General features: G+C 39.7%; 1 protein-coding gene across 1 annotated transcript; it reads left to right on the forward strand.

Moving 5' to 3' along the window:
• The first annotated feature begins 212 nt into the window (after window positions 1–212).
• slc43a3b (solute carrier family 43 member 3b) lies at window positions 213–14,596 on the forward strand. Its single transcript, XM_026142344.1, has 13 exons — window positions 213–391; window positions 5,827–6,093; window positions 6,212–6,341; window positions 7,801–7,847; window positions 7,945–8,021; window positions 9,081–9,173; window positions 9,267–9,406; window positions 10,577–10,683; window positions 10,818–10,961; window positions 11,216–11,323; window positions 11,672–11,858; window positions 13,272–13,392; window positions 13,489–14,596. The coding sequence occupies exons 2-13, from the start codon at window positions 5,907–5,909 to the stop codon at window positions 13,609–13,611; spliced, it is 1,464 nt and encodes a 487-aa protein (XP_025998129.1). The 5' UTR covers window positions 213–391; window positions 5,827–5,906; the 3' UTR covers window positions 13,612–14,596.
• Window positions 14,597–23,213: the final 8,617 nt, after the last annotated feature.

Below are 23,213 nucleotides of genomic sequence, written 5' to 3' on the forward strand. Positions count from 1 at the left end.
AGACATATAAATTTAGCAAATAAATAGGGCGAACTAAATAAACACTGCTCATAAATTACTGCTTACAAAACCTCACTTTAACAAAGAGAGCTAAAACACACGAGAGCACCATGAACCTAGAGTAGTGGAGCAAACCATTATGGATGCAAAGGGGAAAAATCACAGGGATAACAACTAAACTCACCACAAAGAAAATCCATGAACCCCACAGGTATCACAACAAATGGTTTGGTCCATTAGCCTCTGTATTTCAAACAACTCAGCCACCTGCTTTGAATAACCATGAAGACCTGGAGCAGTCGACGTTTAATGCCAGCAACAGAGAAAGAGTGATTAGTGCAATTTCTATAAAACTCATTGTGTCGAAAAATGGTTGAATCAAAATAATCAGGTAAGCTAGTTATCTCTTATAACTGCACATTAGCTTTAAAGTCGTAACAAGGCTGTGAAACCTCAAACCTGTATGAGGGATTTAGGTGAGTGCAGAGAATGAATGGATGTTACTGAACTTGTTCCAGTGGTGTGTTTTTTGAACTTTGATCATGCAAACATTTTTGATAGAGGGACCTAAAGAATATTTGGATGCTAAAAACAAAGGCCTATCCTTGAAGCTTTAATATGGAATTTTGTCTCATGTGTTAGAAACCAACCACATATTTTGAAGGTTCACCTTCACTGTAGAAGATGAATTATTTAATAGGTGAAGGATATCAATCGAGCCATTATGTTCAGCTTGTCTAATTCAGGGTTGCACGGTGAATGGAACATATCTCTAGCACAGGGCAAGAGTCGGGGTACACCGCTCTAATCACAGGGCTAAGGCTCATTTACCAATTTAGAACTACCAGCAATATAATTTAAAAAAAAAAAAAAAAAAAAGCTAACGAGCAGCAGCTGGATCGAAATCCAGAACTGTCTTGCTGTGAGGCAATGGTGGTAACCACTGCTCCCCTGATACTAAGGATACTGTACAAAAACTGGGATGTGTAATGTGTGTTTTCTGGTGTTTTATGACTTCCTTTTGCAGTAAGCCGGAATATCTGCAAAATGGCACACTGTTGGACGAAAGCACTTCTGATTTGAAAGGAGCGGGACACTTACTTTTTGACCGTGCAATGTGGTCCACTCGCATATGCGTTGTGCCAGAGTTCACACTGAGGAATCGAGCACTGTGGAATATTTGGATGTAATGAACAGAATTATGTGAGACAGAACTCCAACAAACCTGAACTTGGTCAGAATCTTTGAATAGTCCTTTACAGCAGCGGTCCCCAACCTTTTTTGCGCCACGGAACCGTTTATGCCCGACAATATTTTCACGGACTGGCCTTTAAAGTGTCGCGGATAAATACAACAAAATAAAACTAGTACCGGTGTTGTGCCAAAAAGTGATTGTCTGCCAAAAACTGATTTCCGGTATTTGCCAAAAAGCGATTGCTCATATTTAAAGTGCTATAAGTAACTTGTTGGGCTATAATATGTGAAACATATGTCAAATGCATCCCTTATGGATGACATAAAGTCATCTTGAGCCACAAACAACATTCGTGTAGCAAGATACAAGCCGCAATCAGTTTTTGGCAGCGACTTTTATATAACCTTTATTTATGCAGTAAAAAAAATCTCATTAACATTAAAAATGTATTTTGTAAGAGTAAGTTGGCCAAGAGCACAGCAGAAATGGCAGCAAATATTACAATAGTTCTGTAAAAATATTTTAAGTGGGGATAAAGGACCGGATTGGTTATAATGTAAGTACAAGTTGTAAAGATACTTAAAAAACAGATAATTTTTTAATTCTTTATGTAACCCCTTTGTATCCCCTGTTCACCGAAGTCTATTTACGAACATACGTAAAGATATTACACATAAAAAATACACAGAAACACTGGAAATCAGTTTTTGGCAGACAATCACTTTTTGGCACAACACCGGTACCGAAAAAAAGATTCATTCATAACACACGTGAAAAGACCCAGGAAAACAGAGTTAATGACAAAAAAACGATAACAAAATAACGCTGAAAACCGACAAAAACCCTGAAAACCATACATTTCACACTCGAGCCTCAACTCTCGCGGCCCGGTACCGAACGTTTCACGTGGTCCAGGGATTGGGGAACGCTGCTTTACAGGACTGGGCACGTCTTATTCAGGTGAGTGAGTGGGTCAGGCAAGTTTTACAGGTTTTTCCCATGTTGTCTTCCTAAAAGGGGAAAATCAAATCCGAGCAAGGGATACTAAATAAGCAAGTTTGTAATATTTATGGTTTCTCAAGGGATGAAGCAGTGTTGCTTACACATAACGGACAACTTGGCATGAACCAGCTTTAAATTGTAGCTTTAAGCACTTTGTTTTTGGAACTGGCTGTTAGTAACACAATGTATTTCAGTTTCTATCTTTATAATCTATAAAAAGTGCCAAAGAGAACAGGTTGATAGAAAAAAATAGTATTTTGACCTAACAGGATGTTTCCAAAGTGCTATTAGCCAAAACCCTGGAATATTTCAACGTGGTGTGCAATCTTTAGAAACTAGACAAGCTGAAGATGGGTTTTTAAGTCTGCCAATAGCCTTCCATCTGTCACTAGTATCAACTTCTATTTTATTTATATAGAAGAACAGTAGTTTCTACAAAACTACAGAGAAAACCTCAATAATCGGATGACCCAACGAGGATGCACTTGGCGACAGTAGGAAGGAAAAACTCCCTCTTAACAGGAAGAAACCTCCAGCAGAATCAGGCTAGTGGAGGGGAAGTCATCTGCCGCGACCAGTTGGGTGTAAGGGAGGAAGACTGGATAAAAGACAGGCTGTGGAAGAGAGCCAGAGATGAATGACTGGGAATTCATCTCTGAGTGAGTGGGAAAGTTCCTTTTCCCACTCACTCTGGTGAGTGGGAAAAGGAACTTTTTAAGCCTAATCTTAAAAGTAGAGGTGTCTGTACCCTGAATTCAAACTGAGGGCCATCTACGAACATAGCAGAGGCTTTTGGCCTGGAATCTTTCAGTGTGGTGTGCAGCTTTCTTTGACTCTTCGTTTAATGAGTAAGACAGAATCAAACACTGCAGGCACTTTACTCTTGACTCATTTCACTCCATTGTAACAAGTTATTAGAGTAGTGAAATCTTTCTGTTCTGACTATCTGTGCTTTTTTTTTTTTTTTTTTTTTTTTTCCTCTTCCCCCTCAGTGTCACCACTTGACTTTGCGTTCTTGTTGGATGACGTTTTTTGTGGGGGGGGAGTTGCATGCAAAGTTAATCCCTTATGTAGAAGCCTTATTCTAACCCTCTCCTTTTAATTTTAGTGAGGTCAAGGGTCAAGGTCAAGGTCAGATTTATTTATATAGCACATTTCCAACAGCCGATGCTGCACAAAGTGCTTAACAATAAAATTAAAAACTACAGTGTAATACAATAATAACAATAGAAACAATAAAATAGAAGAATTGAAACAATACTAACTAATTCAGATAAATCCAAAATGCTTGGGTCATAATGTGTTAAAAGCCAGAGCGTAAAAGTGTGTCTTTAGTAAAGATTTAAATTGCTCAAGAGTTTGAGCAGATCTAATATTAAAGGGGAGACTATTCCAAAGTCTGGGACCTGCCACAGAAAAGGATCTATCACCACGAGATTTGAGGTTAGTCCGTGGAATGGACAACAATAGTTTTGAACTAGATCTCGTGGGTTTTCCTGGAGCATAGGCAGAGAGGAGCTCTGACAAGTAGGGGGGGGGCTCGGGCGTTGAGTGACTTAAAAACAAAAAGTAAGAGTTTAAATTGGATCCTGTAGGGGACAGGGAGCCAGTGTAAAGAGGCTAAAATTGGGGTTATATGCTCTCTCCGTTTGGTACCGGTTAGCAGGCGAGCAGCAGCATTTTGAACCATCTGAAGGCGATGGATGGTGGCATGATCTAGGCCATAATACAATGAATTGCAGTAGTCCAATCTGCAAGTAAGAAAAAGGTGGATGATACGCTCGAAGACGTCAGCCGGAAGGTATGGCTTTATCCTGGCTAGCTGTCTTAGCTGAAAAAAACAGGACTGAACTACTGCACTCACCTGCTTATTCAATTTAAAAGAACCATCAATGTAAACTCCGAGGTTTTTTACATGTGTTTTACAATACGAGGAGAGGGTACCCAACGTGCTGTCGATATGATTGAAATTGCCAAAAATGACAACCTCAGTTTTGTTTTCGTTTAGCTGTAAAAAATTTAATGATAACCACTGTTTAACGTCGTCAAGGCAGCGTAATAAGAGCTGCTGTTGATCTGATCCTGATTTTAAAGGTAGATCTGTAGATCATCCGCAAAGCAATGAAATGCTGTACCGCGAGAAGATGGAGCCCAATGGCAGCAAATAGAGTGCGAAGAGGGCGGGACCCAAAATAGAGCCTTGAGGAACGCCGTATTTAAGAGGAGCTAATTTGGCGTTGTGGGGGCCCATATTGACATAAAAGAACCTTTCTGTCAAGTAGGAGCGAAACCACTGAAGGGCAGATCCTTTTAGGCCAGCATGCGATTCTAGCCGTGATAACAGGATGTCGTGGTCAACCGTGTCAAAAGCTGCTGACAAGTCCAACAGTAAAAGGGCAGCAGGGCTGCCAGAATCCATAGTTAAGAGAATATCGTTAAAAATCCTTAAAAGTGCTGTCTCAGTGCTATGTAATGATTTAAAACCAGATTGAAATTTTTCTGAGATCATATTAAAATCGAGGTGTGCCTGCAACTGTAGATAGACCACTTTCTCCAAAACTTTAGATAGAAAAGGAAGCTTTGAGATGGGCCTGTAATTAGACAGAACAGTTGGGTCCAGGTTGGGCTAATTATGCATTTTCTCATCAGCCTGGAGCACCGTGGAGAGTCATGAGTTACTGCAGCATCTTTTTTACAGCCTGTCAAGGAGAGAAAACCTATCACACATCCTTTTTTTTTTTTTTTTTTTTTTTTTTTTTCCCACGTGCACCAGCTGTGACAAAGAGGGTTCCACACGGCACTCACGTTTTTTTGTTTTTTGTTTTTTTTTCCCCCTCCCCTGTCTGAGTCACATGATCTTTTGGCTAAACTGTCTTAGCCTCCCAGCATCCACATCTGTCCTTTCTCCCACAGTGTATGTGGCTCTGCTATCTGGCCGGCTATACGTGCGCAAGTGTTTGTTTTCTTTAGCCACTAGCACCGCGAAGAATATTTTCTCTCCTATAGAGCAGAGAGGAGAAAAAACCGGAGGGAGGGAACTGATGAGGAAGAGGAAGGAAGAACTGTTCTATATAAAGCAAGCGCGAGAGGCTCAAGCTTGTGGTTTAAGAGCATTTGTAGAGACGCTTGGAGGCTGAACTGTGAGTACAAGACGGTAATGAACTGGAAATCATTGTAACTGAACAGCAGAGCGTTTTATGTGGAATACTTCCTCTTTGTGGCAACACGAGGTTAATCTTAGTAAGAATAACTTCTTTTTGTGTAACCTATGAATTCATGCAATATGTGTCTCTGGAGGTGTGACCTAAACTTGAGCAGGGCATTTTATGTCCAGATGTTTTCAGTTACAGCTCTTACGCAGCTGAAAAGGTTTTGATTTAAGGCGTTCTGTTTTGGGTTTTTTCATTTTCTTGTAGTAGATTTCTTGTAGTCTTTCCCTTTCAATTTGGAAGGGATGGAGAAACAGGGAAGGTGGGTTAAGGAAGAGCTTGGCATGCAGCAACAGGCCTGAAATGGAAACAAACCACGACTGCTAGACAAAATAAATGACTGCTGTTATATGGTCACATCATTCTTATTTTTCTTTAAACATAAGAATAAAATGCAGTATTTTGGTTTGGTTCTTTTAGCAGGTGCTGTGAGTGAAGCCCCCTCTGACTGTGTACAAGTTTGTGACGTACTTGTGAGTGTGAGCTGAGCCTGTGCGACCATGCCAGGGTCTGGGAGCGGTTTATCGGTGCAGCGCTGCCTCACCTTCACCACAGGTCTGGTGGAGTGCCTGTGTTTCGCTGGAGCCGTGTTTGGTTGGGCTTCTCTTGTGTTTGTCCTCAAGGAAGAAGGCTACTTCAGCTCTCTGTGTGTCAACGGCACAGGAGTCAATGGAACACTCGTTTTAGGTCAGTGTGATGTTCTTACCTTCACAACTTTGAGCAACAATAAGCTTGAAAATGGCTGAAGGATGGAAATTAATCAATCACCTGTTCCTTCTGTCTTTTCTAACTTTTGTTTCTGCAGATTGCGCCGGACAGGATGAACAGTTCTCGCTTATTTTTACCATTGCGTCTTTTATGAACAACTTTCTGACGCTGCCGAATGGTTTCCTTTTTGATCGGTTTGGTACTACAGTGACTCGGCTCTACGGAATGTAAGTCCAGCACCTTAAATAGTCAATGAATAATTCTAATCAAGAACATTCATATGAAAAATGTACTCTTATGTGGCACTAAAAGCCCAACAATCATGTTAAGAGAAATGAAGTGGTAAACTATTAAAGAGCACCAATAAGATGTCATAACTTTTGAGCAACAACTGCACAGTGCAACTTTTAATTAGTTTTTCCTCGAGATGTGATGGTTTATTGAAATTCTGCAGGTAATTCTAATATATCCTGCCCACAAATAAAATGGACTTAAAAAAAACCCACAAAAAAAAAACCCCTCCTAACTGCAAAGATCGTCTGTTTTTTAGATAAACAGGCATATTTTGACTAAAATGTTATCCCAGATTTTCCTGACAATTCCAGAGGAAGGATCCACTCTGTAATAGGACTTTTGCAAAACTTCTGGTCCTTACTGTCATGTTGAATTTCAAGAGTTAAAGTTGGTGGTTAGATGTTTTTATAGCATCTGTTTTTGAGAGTCCACTTTTAAATTCCATCATCTAGAAAACTACTTGAGAATTTTCTTTTAGGGAAGATATCAGGAATTATTGCGCGGCAAATGTGGAATTTCAGGCACATAACTCGGATTACCACAGAATGATGGATGCATGACTTTCCTGAAATACTTGGATATCTGATCTGACAGCAGATTTGGAGGCTTGAGGAACCACAGTATTTCAGCTTCTCACAAGTTAGGGACGTAAATAAAACAGTCCAAATTAGGCGACTAGTGTCACAAATATTAATATCTGAATTTGACCCCATGACCTAAATCGAAATGAGCATTATTTTTCTATCTCTGTCTGATCTTTGAGTTTCCTCGTGATTTCTAACAAAAACTCACATTAATGTGCGATAGCCAAAGATTGTTTTGAAAGTAGAGTAAGGGGAAATATTTTCTTCTGCTGCCAGAGATGCCGTCTAAAGTTCAATCAAATGTCAGATTTAGCAGGGAAGGCAAGAAAATGGAAAGACGGTTAATCACAGAGTAATGTTTTCTTTTCTCCTCCAGATGCTCAGAATCCAACACTAAGCTGTCATCCCTCCTCAAAGTTAATCATGTAATGGAACACCAGACATACCTCTGCAGGGTTCTGCCCCAAATATCTAAATCCACAATAACAGACTGGCACTGAACAGATTCATGTTTCCAGTTATACAGGGTGGGGTGAAAATAAATAGCCAAGGAATGCTAGTAGTTGTAGAAGAGGCACCTAGTGCAGATGAGGATGCTTAGGCCAAGAAAAGGAAATTAAAGCTCTCCAAACGGCACCAGAAGCACATTTACTTGGTTGTGAGTGATGGTGTGTTAATGTAACGCATCTCAAAACAACCAGTTTGCCAAAGTGCTGCACAGTTATTAGGACACTAATGATCAAGAATTCATCAAATTGTTTTAGCAAATTGTGTGGCACAAATAACAAATGATACTTTTCAATTGCAGATTTCTTTACACCATAGGTACAGTGATGGTGGCCTTTTCTACTTCAGGTGAGAGTTCTCAAATAAAGATCAGAGTAAATAAATATCAACATGAACACAAATGTTACAGCTGTTATGTTTTTTGTTTTTTCTTTCCCCTTTTTAGCTCTGGCCATCCTGCTCTTCCCAGCTCTCTCCCTCCTGGCTGTGGGTGGCATCTTATTTCTGATGACCAACATGCAGGTACTGGATCAGTTTAAGATTACTGCTGCGACATCAGGCAGTTTTAATAAATTTTATTATACATTTGACTATTTCTGTAAAAAAAACTCTTATATATTTTTCTAGAATGTCGGTTTGATCATTTTCCTGTTTGGGAAAGTAAAACCTTTTTTAGACCTGTCACATTTTAAACCTTTAAACCTCTCGACTTCTGAAATGCGCTTTTGCTTGTGAGCTCTGTGTGTAGATCACCAGAAAGAGCTGGAAAGACACATGATTATAACTTGCTAACTGACTCATCTATGGCCCACTTTGTCAGTAAAGCACTGTGTGAAGAAAGAGGTTCGACTGTGTGACCTTTTGTGATCTGTGTTCTGTGAATGTAAGACGTTCCACTCTTTCCTCAGGCTATCAGCAAACTGCAACAAAGCCAAAACACAGAAACCATCTTCACCACACTTTTTTTTTTTTTTTTTTTGCACAAATCCCTCTTGGTGAGGCCACGATGATTTATGAATTTGAACCACATTCTACATTCCCCCTCGAGCAAGACCTACAGCCAAGTGTTTGGACAGTGACAGGTTTTGTAGTTTTGCCTCTGTACACTGGATTTTTAAATCAAATAACTTGGGTGTCATTTGAAGTGCAGACTTCAGGCAGCTGCATTTTTCACATTTGGTTTGACTTTGACACGATTTTCACTAAAATTACGTCGGCTCGAGCTGTTATCTACCATAGCACAGAACTTAAAAATAATCTTCAGCTGTGCACACTTGACTCCTAACTGAAAAACTGAACCAAGTTTATCTATTCTCCCCTCCCTTCGTGGGGAAAATAGATAAACTTGGTACAAATATTGAATTTGCATTTGGTCGCTGTTCACAGGAACTCTCAGTACAAGAGACGTAATCGCCTTCAGTTGTATCTATCAGTGATAGCAAAAACTTTAGGTATGCCCAATGTGTGTTTTTTGTCCAGAAACTTACAATAGACAACAGAAAGATGAATGCAGAGGGGACCAATATCAACTAAGAATTTTAAAGAGCCCCCACAATAACATTTAATTCAATTTTCCTAAAGGTAGGAAACCTGTTTGGCTCACGTCGCTCCACCATCATCACTCTTTATAACGGGGCCTTTGATTCTTCCTCGGCACTCTTCCTCGTCATCAAGGTGAGAAACATTTACACACAAAAGAATCAGCAGGATATATTGATGCTGTCTCGTGTAGCAATGATCACCACTACATCTCTTCTTCTCCTGCAGCTGTTGCATGAACGTGGCATCGCTCTTCGCTCCTCCTTCCTGTTTCTGTCCGCCTGCAGCGTCGTTCACCTGCTCAGGACTTTCTTCTTGCTGCCTCGGAAATTGATTCCATACCCGCTGCCGGATAACTACACATACGGGTATGAATCCACGGCAGACGTCTCAGACGAGTCTGCACTTAAAGTACAAAGTGTCATTTTTCTAAAATGACAAAGGACCATAAGGAGAGGAGGGATGCGCAGTTTTAATCAGTGGGAATGCTGGATAGAAAGCACCTGGATGCAGAAAAAGTGTGACTGGGTGAATCAGAAATGTTATGTAGTGCATTTCTGCTTGAGCTTTATGCAAGGACCAGTCAGTTCACATTTACAATAGCACTAATGTGTTTGGAAAGTGCCAAATGTACCTTGCAGCGTGGTTGCTAAAATAAAAACTGCAGTGAAGATGCATGAAATGATCATGCATGAGTTTAATTTTACTTTGATTAGTTTGTCTTGTGTTTGTGTTGCTGCCAATGAACAAAACCTGGAGTGGACAAGGAGGGCAGAGTTAGTGCTAAAGGAGAGTGCCATAGCTAAATCAAAAAGAGGAATCAGTGTAGCACTGTGGTCAGAATAGTTTCCTCATAGAGAGTTCCTGTTTTCATAGGAAACAGATCAAACATGCATCCAGTGCTTACTGAGAAAGCTCTTACTCAGTAAGCTGAGTAAGAGAGCTCTTTACAGCCAATGATGACAAAGGCCCAATGATGAGGACATCAGTTGTATTAAAATCAACAGAACAGTTAAACCTCAGTATGAGGACAGCCTTTTTTTTTTTTTTTTTTTTTTTTAAATGCACTAGAGTCCCCGCCAATATAAACACAAAGTCTAAAACTGATCATAAGAGCAGAAATTTTATAATTGTGCATAATTTTCCTCACCTGTAGCTCAAAAGGTAGAAACGTTTGTCTGCTTATTGACATGCAGACTAGAGGTGCCAGGAATCAAACCACCAAACTTCCAAAGTATCCTTGAGAAATATACTGAACCCCAAATTGATGCATGTGTCTGAGAGTGAATGCTATGTTAAAGGACTTAGAGATAGGAAAACTGACTTGTGTGTATTTGTGTTAGTGGCTGAATGAGGTTTGTAATAAGAAAAAGCTTTGAATGCTCAACTTTTACCTCCCCCCCCCCCCCCCCCCACATCTCCATGCAAACATCCTGCATAATTTAAAATTCCAATAAACTCAATTCATAAAGTAAATGTAAAACAACTCGCTCGGTCCATTCTGCGTGCCGTTAACCCCGCTGTGACTTTGACCTCAGGATAACCTGTGATAAATCGGACAATCGTATTGGTGAGGTGGCGGAAAACGGAGATGCACAGAAGGTAGAGGAAGTGCCGCTCAACAAGGATGCATCTGCAAAGCAAGGTCTGTGCCCAACTTGGAAAGAAAAAGAATGAACCAATCATACACAGTGCACTTATCCACTGTGATTTTTTTTTTTTTTTTTACCTATCTCTTTGCCTTCTTTCCTCATCTCTGTGATCTCCCGTCTCTCTCAGAGAAGAGTTTCCGTGACTGTTTGCTGTCCAGGTTCTTCATGTGGCATCTGCTTTGGCTGTCAGTGATGCAGCTCAGGCATTACCTGTTCATTGGCACCCTAAACCCCATGCTGCAGAGGCTCACAGCTGGAGAGTCCTCACTGGGTAATCGCACAAACACCACATCACTCAGTCTCAGCTCTAAGCACTTGAATGTAATTTTACTAAATCAACATGCGTTAGGTACTTTGAAAATGCATCAGTGTCTAAATTCTGCTTCATTAATAAACTGGCTTATCTTACACAGTAAGTGCAGTGATTTACAAACTAAAACTCCATGTTTTTGATGCCTTTTGAACCATCATGTCTCATATTTTGGTGGACTCTGCCTTTTATCCATTTTGTTTGTGTCCCTGCAGTGAGTCAGTACACCAATGCCTTTGCGATCACCCAGCTATGTGGCGTGCTGTGTGCTCCCTGGAACGGCCTCATTATGGACAGACACAAGGGCAAACCACGAGCTGAAGGTAACACCATGACTCTAATACTGATGTAGAATAAAAGACAACACCTCCCATCCCTGTGTGGATTGAATAATTTTCATGAATTCATTCAGTGATGGGTTTACATGAGATGCTGTCATGGTTTAGTTTTTGTGCATGCTATTTAAACTAGTCTTTTTATACCTTGTTTGAAGTTTTGTTTAAGTTTTACTTTATTTCAGACTAATGATAGGGGAGAAGAAAGGAAACTTGCATACAGTATATAAAGATTTGTCCACTTTAATCTTCAGTCTCATCTGAAGAGAGACCCTCAGGCTGGCTGCAGATTCATAAAGAGCGACATGCACACTTCAGTCATTATTGTGTTTGTAGGGGAGAGCGAGCAGGAAGTGGACCTGCGGGCGACGGTGCTTTCTCTCTTCCTGACGGCCCTGCAGTGCCTGTTGTTTTCCATTTGTGCCTCCACCCCATACCTGCCTCTTCAGTACCTCACCTTCATCCTGCAGGTGCTCAACCGCTCCTTCCTCTATGGCGGCAACGCGGCCTTCATCAGTGTGGCGTGAGTATCAAACATGCACGCTAATCAATGAATAGTTTACATTTCACAGCACTCTTTCAACACAACTGTAACTCCACGAAATATTTCTGATATTTAATGAAACACAAAAGATAAGAAATCTGTGGTTTAAAAAAGATAACACATAAAACGCATATCTTAGTGATGACTCATCCATCAAAACAGTGAAAAAACAATAACAAAAGAGAAACTTATCAGAAAGAATTGTTTTTGATGAGGCATGTAATTTTTTTTTTTTTTTGTTTGTTTGTTTTTAAATAAGCCAACCTCTATATACACATGTGCATAGAGGCAGGCAGGTTTACACACTGGTCTTTAAAAATGTTTAGAGGAGAGCATTACTCAGCATTTCCTCTTTAGATCACTAGATGGCAGTATATAACAGCTGTGTTTATAACATGAAGCATTTCATTCATCCAAATTTGGGATATGCTTTTGCTACAGCAGTTAAAATGAAGTCAAACACAGCAAATTAAAATAAATTATTTTAGTAAGTAGAGTAATGCCTAAAAGCGAAATCTTACAAAATAGCTAGTTTGTATTTTGGAAACTTCTGGGATTTTTTTTTTTTTTTTTGGCAATCTCGTCTCTGGTTTACAAAGGTTGGTCAAAGAAAGGGAAAACATCCATTGTGCTGCAGTTCTCTGGGTGAAAATTAATAAAAATTAGTAACCCCAGGTGTGTAAATAGATCTAGATCATAAGAGGAGAAAAGTAATTCAAATACCTCAAACCTCTTGCCATGGCCAAAGTACTCAGAAGAGCATCTCAGCAGCAGCAGAAGACCACGCAGTGGCCTCTCCTGTCAGCTAAGAACAGGAAGCTGAGGCTGCAGTTTACAATAGAAGAACACAAGACTGGAAAAACATTGAGTCTAAACTCTTGAAGTCAGAATTAGATGTAAACTACATGAAAGCATGGATCAGCAGTTCAGGCTGGTGGTGGATTTTCTTGGCAGACTTTGGGCCCATTAGTACCAGTTTAGCATCATTTAAATACCTTGTTAGTAGTATAAATCTAAATTTAAAAAATGAATGTATTAAAAAAAACCAAATATATTAAATACTTAATCAACAAAAGTGAAGTCAGCAGAACAAATAATGCATTGTAGGAAGCTGCTGCATGAGTAATAAGTGCTCAGTCTGTACAGAGGGGGACCAGGATGGTCTAAGTTTGTTCAGTGACATCATCTCTACCACAGCTTCATATTTTTAAATGCATCAAAGGGTCTTTAATGTTAGCTGCTGACAAGTAAATGTATACAAATGCTCTTAGACTGCATGTAAATCTAGTATACTTGTAATAAGTAATTATTTCCACATTATTGCTGCCTGTCCTGGTTAAATAATTCTTGTGTGATCTCCTTCCTCCTTACTTTCTCGCTCTGTGTGTTTAGTTTCCCATCCTGCCACTTTGGGAAGCTGTATGGTCTGGTCATGGCTCTGTCTGCGGTGTTTTCGCTGCTGCAGTATCCCTGCTTTGCTCTGGTTAAAGTCTTGGATGGGGATCCGTTATATGTAAATACATTTTTATGATCTATCCTTGCTCCTTATCTCATCCTTTCTCTCCTCACATCTTCATCATTTTTTTTTTTTCCTCCATTTTTTTTCCAGGTGAACATTGGTCTGACACTGCTCAGCCTGCTGGCCTTCATCCACCCCCTCTCAGTCTACCTGCACTGTCGAAGTGATTCCTCCCAGCGGGTCAAGAATAAAGCCATGACGCAGTCTTCTTAAAGTCTGTACAGTAACTCATTCTTATAAGTTTACTACCAGTGAGAATTACCTCTTCAACTTGTTTCATGTGGTTAAAGTGCTATTTCCACATTCCTGACAGGAAGTATTTGTTTGCTCTTTAGGCTCTGTACTGAAATAATGATAGAAGCTGATTTTTCTTAAAACTACAAATGGTCTTTTTCTTTGAGGATCACCAAAGTTTGCATCTTATATTAGTGAGATCTCCTCTTAATCAATGACTGTGCTTATATAATTATATGGGGCTTTACTTTCACCGCACCAATAATCTGCTTGTCTGCATTTTGGTGCTATTGCCTGTTTTTCCTTTGCAGACATTCATTTTAATAATTTCCCCAGCTACTGATTTGCTCAAATTAATTGTGGTTTTTTGTTTTTTTTTTCCACACTCACATGATTCTCACTTTATATTAACACACACCTCCACAGCAGTGCAAATGTAGCTATAGACCAGCACAAACAGCAACCAAACCTTACACATCATCTGTCAAACACAGTTCTTTGAATATTCATAAAAATCATCTCAAATGTACTTAAAACAAAACTGCTGCTCGGCCCGTTTTATTAATATTTGCATCGTTTTGCTTTAGATTGAATCTACTGAAAGACAGAGCCTGAAGAACAACAAAGCATTCAGATACTAACTTTACTGGCTGTTCTTTTTTCTTTTCTTTTTTTTTTTTTACGTACCATAAGTTGGCTGTAAATGAATTTCAGATTGTAAAGTGTGCATTCGCAAAGCTTTGTGTATGCCCAGTGCAAAAATGACTATCTGTCATAGAAAAGATTCTGCTCTGCAGCTTTTTAACTCCCTTTTGCAATTTCAGAGTTTAAGCAGGCTCTGAGCTGCTGTCTCTGAAGCATGTAAACAAACCGATGGTGCTAATGTGTCCTTTTCTCTAATCCTGCTTTACCGTCCGTTTCTGTAATCATGCTGGCTGCCCTAATAATATATGTGCAAAAACTATGACATGTCTTGATTCTTGTTTTAATGCACTTTTATTATTACATCCTTTTTTTTTTTTTTTCTTTTCTTTCAAACAATTGCTAGATTGTTGGCAAGATGCTGAAGGTATGCATGGATTTGCATAAAAACTAAATGAAGTTACAAAGTTTTCTATGAAGTTACTATAAAAGTAAGGATTCCATGAAATTGGGGGAGATTATAATTTTGCAAGTACACATCAGATTGAAACAAGGTGAAATATAATTTTTATTTTCCTGAGCAAATATGAAAGTAACTTGGGTCCAGATGAAGTCTTGGATCCAGGGGCTCTGTTCACACATTGTATGGAGGGAATTCCAGCCTTGGCAGAGAAATGCTTTCAACAAATACACTGCTTTTGTTTTTTGTTTTTAAATATTGTGTCATTGCTCCAGTGTGAACATCTTCAACTTCTCTCTCTGTGTTGTGTTTTATGTGTTTTTACCTCTAATGAGTAAAGGACCAACAGTGTGGCTATAGTGAGAACATAAGGGACATTTTGGGAACAAAAGCAATAATTGTAAGCTCGTTCTTGGCTTTGAGCTATTTATTTAAGGAATGTCTTGACAGTACGTCAAAAACATGGTTGATGAGGGAAGTGGAGAGTATAAAAACTACTTTGCCATCTGCTTGCTTCAGTGCACATGGTACAAACTGCACTGACATCATGACAATAATCAACAGTAAGGGATGCTTGTTTGCGTCCAGGATGTGAATTTTCAGGTGTTCAGTGTGGAGGAGCGTGGTTTCCTTTTTATTTTATTTTATTTTTATTTTTTTTAAATGTGTTGTACCTGGTAATGTTGACATGTGAAGGATGTTAAAGGGAATGTCTCCTATAGTGTTTGTTTCAGACTCTAAGTATTTTTCTGAAGTGCCAAGTGTTAAGAGGTAGTAATAATATTGAAATTTGCATGTAAACAGTACTGTGCAAAAGTGTTTACCCATCGCTCATTTCTTTATATTTTGCAAGCTCTTCTTTCAATATCGGCTGCCTTTTGCTCCTTTCTCTGTCAAGATGATCCCACACTGCCTCATAGTGAGGTTCAGGCTCTGGGAAGGTCAGTGACTGACAGTGCTCAACTGTGCCTTTTTTGTTTTTTCACTTTATCAGGTATGCTTTTTACTGCACTGCCAGTGTGCTTGGAATCTTTGTTTGGCTGAAAAACGAAGCTGTTGACAAGATGTTTTCCAGATGTATCGCACGTAGGAATAAAATAGATTTACATTTTTCTATGGTCAAAATTTCACAAATCATGACAACACTTCACCATGCCGAGATGTGCCAAGTTTTTACATAGTAACGCTAGGGTTTCCTTGTTGGTGCAAATTAATTTTTTTTATAAATATACCTTATCAAACCATTATCTTGGGCATTTTATTTGTAGGTTAGACTGCTCAAAGCCACCTTTAAAATAAATAAATCTGAGCTCTTGGAAGCAATCTAAAGAAACTACTCCAGACTTTGCACTGTCTTAACCTACAAACTTCTTTTTTTCAGCAACAAAGTCTTTTGATATTATCTATAGTAAAGGGAATTCATATTAGCCTTGAATGCAGTTTCAGTTTTTAACTGTGGTGAAACTGTTATATCCTCATGTGCAGGTGCCAAAGAGATAGAAAGTGCAATTATGATGTAAAGAAACCTATGAGACATGTCCAGTATATGTATATTTTACATGCACATATCCAATACTATATTTCAATAAATGTGACAATTAGTGGCTTTTTGTCCTTGATTTATTGAATGTTTTGTCTGTTGCTTGAATACTTGACCAAATGATGTATTATTGCAATATGTTTCTAAAGGGGTGGGGGGGTGTGTGTGTGTGTGTGTGTGTGTGTGTGTGTGTGTGTGAGATATAATTATACATTATTTAGGATTTAAAGCAACAAATAAACCACTAGATATATTAAATGAATAATTGAAGACCATCACTGAAAATAATTGGCACCTGCTCAGCCAGGTTTGGTTTATTTATGGTGATGAAGACTGGGTCATTGTGTGACCTTAGTCTTTTTTTTTTTTTTTCTTTTTTTTTTAAGTTTGAAAAACTAAACATGCTGCCATCATTGTGGGTGCGTTGTATGGGAGAAAGGACCATCTACCAGGATAGGAGGCTTCTGTTCCACATATTTTTCTCTTTTAATTTGACAGATGTTGCGTGCTCCCCATCTCTATGGCACTGAAAGGCTAAGGAGGGGGAATTGCCATGTGTAAAAGCATGAAGTATTGAGGCTTTTCACATGCGATGGCTCTGTGGTTGCCTGACAGCAAAAAGATCATTATGTGTTTTAGCTTCAAAGCATGCTACCTTAATTCGCTTGTCACTGCTGTGCACTTGAGGAAAGAGAGCTGCAAAGTTGCTGTTCTGTTTATAAAACTCATGATGCATTAAACAGCTTTATAAACTGAATATTAGATCTTCAGTTTGCTGCTGCAGAATTAAAGACTAACATTAGGAAATCGATCTCAAGACTACACACCTGGAAAGAATGCTGTTAGTCCAAACAAGACAAGTGAAGGGTTTTAACATGAAATGAGACATTCTTACAGTATATAGTAACCATTTGTACATAGTATAGGATTTTGGCTTTTTGTGCACAGTTTTCATTTATTTTTTCCATTTTTATTTTTAAATCTAATTCACTTTTTCTTCCTGTCCATGTGCTGCTGTATGTAACAAGTGAATTTCCCAGTTTGGGATTAAATAAAAGCTGCCTATTCTGCTAATTTAAAACATCAAAGCTAACAGGTGTGAACCAGTTTGTGTGTAAGAACTTTTATGAATCCTTGGTTTCAAACGGCCTCTGTTTGGATGAGATGCATCCAGAAATTTGGGACGTGCTCAAAATATGTGACCAGCACAATATGTGACAGAACAGCATAAAATAGAATTACAAATAGTGAGCTCATCAGACCTGTAAGGGTAGACCGTGCATTACCTGCTGCCAGCACACATCCTGAAGCCCCGAGGATACTGTCAGAGGTCAAACGGCAGAGTGAGCAATGTAGTTGCCATCTTTAGAAGAAGGTGGTGCATGTTTGCATGAAACAAACCAGAGTTTGTTAATGTCAGAGAAGTGTTGTGCTCAATCTGTTGAAAACAGATCTGATATCACTTCACACCTGCAGGATTCACGGCAGCCTTGGAGGACAGCATGACTTCTCCAGTCATACTCATACTGTTGGCAATCCGGGTGGCAGTTGCCATGTTTTTGTGGGAAGTGCTGAGATTTCAGATGGGGAAGAATACTTGGGGAAAATCTCTGGCACCTGAAATAACAGGGACACTCCCCCACACCTGCTGTGCCCTGAAATTAAAAATAAAACTTGATGCTACTGAACAAAGTCTTTCACATCAAGTGTGTGTGTGTGTGTGTACGCAGTGTGTATGCACATGGTGACAGGTTCTTCCCTTGCATCCATGCATCTGCGTCATTGATGATCACAACCTCAGCATCTCGCCAAATTAAAAATACAGACTTGCATAAATGAGTGACAGAAATAGGAGCGAGAGCGGGAGGAGTGGAAGATAAAAATAAGGTTGTCTGTTAATGAGGTGAATTGTGTGCACTAATCAATATGAATATGTTCTCGAGACAGAGGATGTCTTATATGAACACACAGATTTAATAGGCGACCTCAAGCTGTGCCAACTAAATTGTGTCGCTCTCTGTGATTGGTCCAACAAGAGAAAAACATGTTAAGGCCTCACATTGTCAGCCTTTATCTGCTGTCTCCCATCTGCTATGGCAGCTAATAGGAAAACAGTTTATGCCTGAAACTGAATGAATAAGTGTCTCATCAGGCTCCATCATCTACTCTGAGCTTAGAGTTGCAGCACTAAACAAACTGTTCAAGGCTGTGAGGTCCCTGGTCTCTTAATGGGACATCAGACATGGCCAAAAAATGATGGATGCCTCTGTTTATATACTCTTTATGGATGGAAAGTACATTTATTTAAGTGCTGTGCTAAAAGTATTGAGGCTCTTGTGGCCAGGGGCGGATCTACAGGGATAGCATGGGGTGGCAAGTGCCATCATATAATGATCTCATGCCACCCTAGTTTTGCTTATCACAATGCTGTTTACTAAAAATAAGCTAGCATTAACACTTTGAGCCTGGCTACAATTAACACTGAATATAAATTCTAAAAGTGAATATACTGAATGACTGATGTAGGATGACATAGGAACAAGCTGCAGCCAGGCTGAGTCTTTTATTTTGTTTTTTAATTTTATTGATAGACCACTAATATATATATATATATGATTAAAAAATCTATATACATGATGATCTTTTTTGAATACTGTTGACATGTTTAGTGCAGGAAGAAACAATAAAAAGGGCATTTTCAGTTGTTTTGTTTTGTGTGCCAGTGAGGGTACCAGTGAATGTCACAGTACCTGCCAAAAAGCCACCAAAGGCAACGTAAACACTGTCTCGAGGTGGAAACCAGGAGGAGTGATACACCTCCTGTTGTTTAGGCCTCCGGTGTGCACCTCTGTCTTGTAGTGGACAAACTAATTTTGTGTGTCATGTGTGGCATCTTATTGTGACAGACGATTGTTCTCTAATTTTAGTTTTACCTTGTGACTTACCTTGTTTCCTTTTTTACTTTCTCACACTCGTTGACTCTGGAGTTTGTCCCTTAATTGAACTCACTTGGAACACATTATATAAGGACTGCACTCACGTTCAGCTCACTCTTTTCACTCCCAGGGGCAGCAGCTGAGGTGTGTTTGGTTTGTTCTTCTGAGTTTAAACCTTAAGTGAGTGACTTGACCGTGGTGCAGGAGGTTGGGAAGCGCATCTGTAACTGGAAGGTTGCCGGTTTGATCCCTGGGCTCTCTTTCCTGGTTGTTGCGTCCTTGGGCAAGACACTTTACCCTACCGCCTACTGGTGTTAGCCAGAGGGGCCGATGGCGCGATATGGCAGCCTCACTTCTGTCAGTCTGCCCCAGAGCAGCTGTGGGTACAACTGTAGTGTATGAATGTGAGAGTAAATGAATAATGGAATTGCGCTTTGGGTGCCTTGAAAAGCGCTATATAAATCCAATCCATTATTATTATATTTTGACACACCAGTCCAATCTGACATTCCATTTGGTGCTCAATTGATCTGTCAAATGTATAAATACATGCGACTGTGAGATTTGTATAGAATATTTGTATATGCCACTTAGTTCAGAGGGTCAATGTGAGATTAGAAATTCTATCAAAAATGAAATTATTCAAAAATTGTCTGAAATTCAGCCAGTTCCATTGATTTTAATTATAATGATCAACACATTTGGTAAAATGATGACCTCAGAAAAAGAGATTCAACAATGAAGCAAGTAACAAACTACAATATTAACAAGTTGGACAAAAGTAAGCAAACCCATATGGGGCATAAATTATTTTTACCACATATGTTGATGACGACAGCACAGTTTTCACAGAAAAAGGAGATCCGAGCCTCACTTTCCCCTCATAGGTTGTCCTGTCTCTCTTGTGATGTCACTGACAGCAGATGTCCTTAATATGGTCATATCAGGCGTACAGCGCTGGCAGTGAGCACAACAGCCCCACCCACCTGCTGTTCAAATCTTTTGTTTGTGAGAGGCATTCAGTCTACAGAAAGATTGGCTTACAGGAAGAGGAGCTTAAAAAGACTTGTTTCAAGACAGTTGTTGAATTGAAGAGCTTCAAAAAGACTGAGCATGAGATCAATTAGTTTTGTTATGAGGTTTAAATCATGCTTACTGCCATCCAAGGATAAAAATGTTGAGATAGAAATGAGTATAATGGTTCTATTTAATGTATATTTAATCTGAAGTTGCTGATCACTTGAATTGTATGCGTTTTCATTACATGCATTATATATTGTGCAGAATATGTATTTCCATGAACAGTATGCCTCTGTACAAAACTACAAAGGCATTTAAATCAAACACTCGAGGTGTGATTTGAAAGTGTTTGACTTCAATTTTTAGTAGGTCGCAACTAGGAACAAGCAAAGGCTCAACTAATCTCAGTGACCCCAACAACAAAAAAAACCACACCCCAGTTTCAGTTTGCCACTAAGAATCATTTCTTGTTAGAAACTCTTGTTCCTTTTCCTGCAAAAAAGGAACAAAAAGATGGAAGGAGTCTGGGTCCAGCCACACCATGGGCCAAAGGATTTTGTCTCCCAAAATGAATGATGAACAAAAACTAAACTATCAAATAAAACTGCAAAAGATAAACAAAAACCAAGAGATATCAGTGCAAGTGAGGGAGGCAATCATTACAAACCTGCCAGAGACAGGAGTGGTCTACTCAACAATCTTGTTCAATAAATAAAGACAAGATCACTCGCTGGTCATCTCACTAAGATCCAAAGTTCTGAAAGGCCACAGAAGAGAACTAAAGTGCAGATGCACAAATGTATTTCCTTGCTTGAAAAAAATCAACTTCACAACATAGAGAGCAGTCTACTAGAAGAAGGTGTATCATTATCAGAGTCTGCAATGAAGAGACTCCCACATGAATGTAAATACAGGTGGTCTACAAAAAGGTGCAAACCACTGGTTACACTCAAGAATAAGAGGGCCAGACTGGACTTGGCTAACAAATATCTCAAAAAGTGACTGCTGGTACATGTAGCAGGATGAATTGTGACGTATAAAGGGATGTACTCAGATTCAGCCAGTTGATGTAGAATTGATCTGACAGAGCTTTAGAGTGCAAAAGCATGTCTGAGTGCATATTACAAAAGCATTCCAAGAGCTTCTCAAGGTGAAGAAAGGTGATAGTTTTTGATAACCAAGTTATTCACCTGATCTCCTACAGAAGAGGCCTATTGCGTGCCACAGTTTGTGTCTGTCTTGTTTTAAACATAATCATTGTGGCCTAAACCTCATGCTTTTGGAACTAAAAGAGTGAGGGTGAGAAGTTATCACCTAACAGCTTTGTGAAGCTGAATGAAAACAAATTCCTTAAGATTTTCTGCAAAGGCTTAAACAGAGGTTTTTAAACCAGAGTAATAAAAGTAAAAGTAATTACTTATGTTTGTATGAGATGAAGTCATGATTTTGGCCTGTTCCATGTCCACATACTTTTAGTCCTAAAGAGGGCCACTTTCCACTTCAGTTATCAGTGACTAAAGCACACGTTACACAACTACACTTTAGATTTCTCTTATTTTGCATCTCCCAGTTTTGCAGTGAATTTGGTTTCAGATACATCACGTTAATTACACAACTAAACATGAACTTTACACGCTGAAACTTCTCCACTGACACTGAAACAAAATATCAAATGATTCATTGTCTTGTTAGCTAAGTCTTGTCAGACCTTTTCTGTCCCAAAAGACACCCACATTTTGTCTGATTCATACATTTCTTTCAAGTTCACAGTGCATTAAAAGGCAGAGATTTGAAAACGATTCTTGGACTAGCTGTGCTGACCAATTCAAATGACTTTTTGCAATACCTCACAGGGTTTAGGTCCTCAGATGCCTTTAATGATAAGCTTAACCTCCCCCATACCAAGAGGTCGAGAAATACAAGGAGCCTGACGTAAATGAGACAAACTTTGAGAGAGCGAAGCCATGAAAGCAAAGTTTCTGGAGTTTTCTCCTTGAATTTCCACCCTGTGGGCAGAGATCCGCACTCAGTCCTCACACAAGGTCTTCAGCTGTGTGTGTATGTTTGTATGTGTGAGTGGGGGTTATGGACAGAGTCACCAACACTTTTTTTAGGATCAGGACAGATCCTTTGAACATGCTGTGTTTACACCAGTTCAAATGCCAGCGTTCCAGTGATTCACTTTGACACAGCAGGCAAGTGAGAGAATGTATCTGGGAATGGAGATAGATGTGTGCCTGTGTGTATGTCCTTGCATACATTTATCCACTTTAATATTTTGTTCTGATTAGATGGGCCATAGCTTTGGCATCTCACACACACATACTCAGGTAAGTCTCAGGTAAGCGCCGATGTAAACACACACACACAAGAATGAATCATAAATTGTCTCAGTCTGCATGGATACTAGATCATTATTGTAGAAGGGGCACCAAGAGCCGCCCACATGCAGGTGGGCAGACACACACTTGAAGGTGGACACTTGTTGGTGAGCTGGCTGCCTCCCCCACTCACCCTGAGGCCAAGAATACCCTGTGTGCATTACATGTGCACACACACACGCGACCTTATCTATTCCACAGACCCCCGCTGAGGCCACTAATGCCTCCTTGTTGAATTGCCTCCCCCAATCACTATACCGACGCCAAGAAATCGTGTGACTCCAGACGGTTTTTTATTGCCTGCGCTTCGCTCACAGCTTGGAGTTACAAATGACCTTCAAGGAGCAGGTTTTGGTGAGCGTGTGTTCACTGGGGAACAGATGATGCGCATCATGCTGGACCTGGGCTTGACCCGTGCCACGAAGGAAGGACTCACTTGTGAGTAAACTCTGCCCACCCCTGCCCTGACACAGTTAATTTCACATGGAAAAAAACAAAACAAAACTCCATGTCCCCTGTCATCCATCCCACGTCCCGCCCGTGCGCGCTGCTTCGCGCCTTTTCTAGCAAATCATTTGTTCTGCAGCCAAATTGGCTCAAGG

Source organism: Astatotilapia calliptera, chromosome 2 (genome assembly GCF_900246225.1).
Source record: "Astatotilapia calliptera chromosome 2, fAstCal1.2, whole genome shotgun sequence".
Taxonomy (NCBI): domain Eukaryota; kingdom Metazoa; phylum Chordata; class Actinopteri; order Cichliformes; family Cichlidae; genus Astatotilapia; species Astatotilapia calliptera.